Genomic DNA, 5,181 nt, shown 5'->3' with positions numbered 1-5,181 from the left:
AAAGAATTGCTTCATTTTTCCACGTGATTCACAGAAGCTGGAAAGAATCTTTATTTACTCAAGACGACAAGAGGAATGAAATCAGAATTGGATGATAAAAATAAAAATAAAATAAAAAAATAATAAAAAAGAGAGAGAGTTTTTTAGTACATTATATTTCTTCTTTTATTAAATGTCCTTGTAGTCCAGATTTAGGTCTAAATGACTTTCATTGGGCGTACAAACTTGGCCAAGAATCTAACTTTAAAGCGACTAATGTGAAAAATACCCAGGAGATACAAATGTCGTATCTCTCTATAATTAGCACCCGCATATAACAACACCTTTCTATAACAACTAACTTTTTCCGGAACCGATTTTTTATGTTATATTTCACTTCTCCATAACAAAGATTTCACTTATAACAGCAACAACCAACTTTATAACAGTACGCTCTTTGTAAAATTACCCCCCATATAACAGCTATCTTTTTTTTTATGGTAATATAATAATTAGCCATCTTTATAAAAATGGAATATCTATGATTATCAATAATAAGTATAGAAATTTTGACCAAATATTTGATCATTTAATAAACTATTACAATAAAAAATATTATATGAACATATATATTTTCATTATTAAACTATTTTCCTTCGTTATTCAAAGTGTGATTAAGCTTAGAATTTGTCAATTAAAAATGAAAATTAGATTTTATGCATCTTTTTGCCTATAACAGTGAAATATTATTTAATTGTCAATCGTCAAGTATAAGGTGTATATGATCATTCTCTATAAAAAAAAAATTTCGGACTCAACGATGATGTTATAGAGAGATTTGGCTGTGCTAAGTACATCTTGTAATTACTAAATTAAGGGAATACTAGTTCTATATGTCACTAGTACAGCTAGTAGATTATTTTACTAATGCAACAAATCATCTCTCAGTTGCAGATTATCAGTCAAATATTAAACTAACGAGATTCCGATAAAAAAAGAGATCCCGATTTGCTATACTCATTAATTTGGTCAGATCAAAAATGGAAAATTGTGATTCTAAATTAAAGTAGTGTATTCTTTATTTCCTTTGGAAGCAACTTTAAAAGTTATTCGTTACTATGGATCCAAGGCTTAAAATATTCCGTTCTTCATAACCCTTTAAATATGGCTATATATATCCTTGAACTATTATCAAACACTTCAACAGAAGAGCATCCCAAGCGCTAGTGTACACAGGTATGTAATGTGTTCTACCATAAAAATATCTTTTTTAGTCTTCACGGTATGCCTCTTATGAAAAGTAGGGGTGTACAAAGAGGTCTATTTCTCACAACTTAAATATTATTAGGTGCAAATCGAAACCGCATCAAACCGATAAACCGAGAAACCGAAAAAAATCCCGACTAGTGGTTGGATTTCTTTATTAAATACGGATGAGGCTATCTCTGAAGCACGAATGAGAAGAATTATCATTCGTGAGTCCGAAGAATATATTCCTTTTGTTACATCAATTCAAGGATTTGGTGTTCCTTGGAAAAAAAAAGCTACTAGCCAAACATAATTGGTTTGGTTTGGTTTTTTAACTAAAAAAAGTCAGAGACCGAACCAAACCAACCCGACATTACATGTATTCAATTTTTAAAATATTTTATACATAAAAATATTTATTTGTAAAGTAATTTATAAATATTTCTTAAATTTTTTCGTAATTTTTTATCTATTATCATATTATTCAAGCTTGAATTTAGAATTTTGAATGTCAATAAGTTTTATATCCTATGGATGTTAGTAACTCAAATAAAGTCCAAACCAAAACTAACTCAACACTAATCCTAACAAAAGAAATTCAATTTACCACTAGAAATAACAATAATGTTGGATATCTATTCTTTAGTTTTGCATAATTGATTTAGAGAGTAAAAATACATAACTTAAGTTTTTTTCTTTGTCATATAATTAATACTTATTTTAGCATGACTTAGTATTTTTAGATTATGGTCATTTTCTTTTATGGCTTGTTAATTAGCAATATTTATTTTAACCGATTATATTAGCTTTTGTTGATATATTTTAATACAATGTCATCACACTTCTCACATTTTGTGTTATTTTCTTAAGAAACACCTTAATTATATAATTGTATCTTACTAGGACTAAAGAAATAATTAAAGTAAAAGTTATATGTTTTGTATCAAGACTATTCAAAAAAAAACCCAAAAAATCCGAGAAAACCTCTCCGAACATACTCCAAGAAAAAATGAGGTTGAAAAACCCGTAGTGTATTTTATTGGTTTGGTTTGGTGTATAAATTTTAAAACCCTTTAAATATGGCTATATATATCCTTGAACTATTATCAAACACTTCAACAGAAGAGCATCCCAAGGGCTAGGTTTGGTATGTAATGTGTTTAAAAAAATATCTTTTTTAGTCTTCACGGTATGCGATGAAAAGCATCAATAATTCTTTTCATTTTTGTCTCTTTTAAATTTGGGTTATCTAAGTAACAGTTGTCAAGTAAAATCAAAATTAGGAACACTTGAAGATTAATTCTTAGAATGATCACGAATTTCGATTTGTCATAACTCATAATCATGAATTCTAAATTTGTTAATTGAACTAAAATACGAAACTAAAAAGCATTATAATTACACAAGCTCGTATCCTTTTTTTTTGTGGTTATATAATCTTGCATGGAAAAAGATATCGGGTAGTGTAACACTCTAATTGAAGGGGAGAAAAAAGTATTACAAGCGCTCCTTTGTAAAGTTGTTCTTTCTTCCTTTAGGCTTCCATATTAGTGTCTGAGTGATGATATAACAAAAAAAGTACCTATCAAAAGTGTGTTCTCTCTTATATATAGCTTAAGATTTTAAATGAGATAGTCAGACATTTTAGCATGATTTTAGAGCAAGCAAGAGGTCCTAAGTTCAAATATCACTGTCACCCCAAAAGCAAGAACATATTCAACGTGTTTGGCCAATGAAAAAGAATCAAGCTAAACATGTAAAGGGGCATAATGAGATATAATATAATTACCTAATGAAAAGTTGCTCTTTCTAACAACTTAAACTTTTAGATGTAATAGTCACACACTTCAATAATTAGGATATCGAAAAGTTTTCATATAATATACTCCCTCCGTTCCAATTTATGTGACACTCTCTCCTTTTTAGTCAGTCATAAAAAGAATGACAAATATCTATATTTAGTATTGATAATTTTATTTTGAACTTCTCATTTTATCTTAATGAGATGATTTATAACCACACAAAAATCTATTTAAAACTTTTCATTTCATTCTTAAACTCCAATCTGTGTCCAAGAACCCTTCACATAAATTGAGACGGAAGGAGTATCATTTTGCCTGCTTTCAGGAAATTATTTATTCTATACAATGTGTGAACAAAGTTTATTGATCCAGTATAATAATTAGTCATGGATTGGATGCATGCACTAATTAATTTACTGTTTGATGTTTGATCTGCTCACTTTGTAAAATCGAAATTGAAGTACTTTTTCTTGTAGCGGAATAACTTGCCGTCAGGATCTGAAATGGCAACTAGAGTTATGCAAATTGTTCCATTACTGATGAGAGAAGATAAAGAAAGCGACGATGGTATCGTATTTAATAGAAATGACGACTATGATCCAAAAGTGGTTTCGCTGGGGCCCTACCACCATGGAAAGCGGAAGCTCAAGTTTGTTGAGGATTACAAGCCCCAGGCCGTTGAAATGTTCATTGAAGGCCATTCTACAACCGAAGATGAATACTTAAATAAGATTCTAGAGAACATTGGGTATGTGAGAAGTTGTTACCTCGATTGTGAAAAGTATGATTGTGATGCATTTGCTCAAATGATGCTTCGAGATGCATGTTTTATTCTAAATTATATCAATGTGACGGATGACTCACCTAAAAGAGACGCGATGATTGAGCGTCTTGGTACTGCTGTTACGGATGACTCACCTAAAAGAGACGCGATGATTGAGCGTCTTGGTACTGCTGTTTATAACAGCATTATACGTGACATGTGTTTGCTCGAAAATCAGGTACCTTTCTGGATTCTCGAGATGTTGGTTGGCTTGAGATATGGTAAAAAGGGAGACGAATTTGTAAAGGACATGGAAAAATATTTCTTTAGAAGGTTCTTCAATGATCAGGAGGCAGAACTACCTAAAGCTGATAAAATCAATAAGCTCGGGATGGAACCCCTTCACCTTCTTGAAATTTTCCGAAGGGTAATTGTCACAGGCCACGATCGAGACCCATCTGGAGGTGGTGACCATCGTTGCAATATCGGCAACTTGGTAAAGCGCCTTGAAAACAGTGGTTGCAGAAGCAAAGATGATACATCATCTTATCATGGCTACGTGTTTCGTTCAGTGACGGATCTGAAATCAAAGGGGATTGACTGCAGGGCAAGTGGTAATAATTCTCTCAAGGGTGTACGGTTTAATCCCTATGAGTCCTGGCTGTCTGCGAAGCTGATGATCCCACCTTGCCGTGTTACAGCCCACACAAGAGCGTTTTTCATGAACATGATCGCTTATGAGTTCTCTCCCTATTCCAATTTTCTTTACGATAAATCTGTGACTGCTTACGTGAATTTCATGAAGCAACTTGTGGTTTCGAAACAGGATGTGAAGGAACTGCGAAACCAGAGAATTATATTCAACGGCTTAGGGAGTGACGAACAAGTGGCGAAAGTGTTCAAAGCTTTGAATACCTATGAGATAGTGGATACATCTACTTACTCGGCTGTCATGAACAATATCGAAAAGCAGTACTATAACAGCAAAGGCAGGACTTGGATGGCTGATTTGAAAACCACATATTTTAACGGTCCTTGGTCTATAGTTGCTTTGGCGGGTAGTATTTTCCTCCTCTGCTTGACTATTGTCCAGACCTTCTATGCAGCCTAGCCAAATGATCATGGTCATGGTGGTGGTTCAAAAAGAGGACTTTGATTTTACTTTTATTACTATTTATGTATTGATTGAATCATACCTTCCATACAGTCACGTCTATGTATCGTGTTTAATTTGTTGCTTTTTTTGTATGCTTGTAAACAATACATTATTTATATTACTACTCCCCACATGAATGTTTCATTTTAGTTTAATCAGCACCGAGTATGAGGAGTACTAAATATTATAATTTTAAATTAAAAATGTGTGTAATGTATTAAAATATTTTTTGA

At 32.1% G+C, this 5,181-nt stretch overlaps 1 protein-coding gene across 1 annotated transcript; it reads left to right on the top strand.

The window, feature by feature from the left end:
* The first annotated feature begins 2,500 nt into the window (after positions 1-2,500).
* On the top strand, positions 2,501-4,903 carry LOC132044848 (putative UPF0481 protein At3g02645). The gene has a single exon (XM_059435384.1). The coding sequence runs from the start codon at positions 3,533-3,535 to the stop codon at positions 4,901-4,903; it is 1,371 nt and encodes a 456-aa protein (XP_059291367.1). The 5' UTR covers positions 2,501-3,532.
* The last annotated feature ends 278 nt before the right edge of the window (positions 4,904-5,181 follow it).

This window comes from Lycium ferocissimum, unplaced genomic scaffold (assembly GCF_029784015.1).
Source record: "Lycium ferocissimum isolate CSIRO_LF1 unplaced genomic scaffold, AGI_CSIRO_Lferr_CH_V1 ctg5326, whole genome shotgun sequence".
Lineage (NCBI taxonomy): Eukaryota > Viridiplantae > Streptophyta > Magnoliopsida > Solanales > Solanaceae > Lycium > Lycium ferocissimum.
Note: the sequence above shows the minus strand (reverse complement) of the source record. Positions and strands in the feature narration are given on the sequence as shown.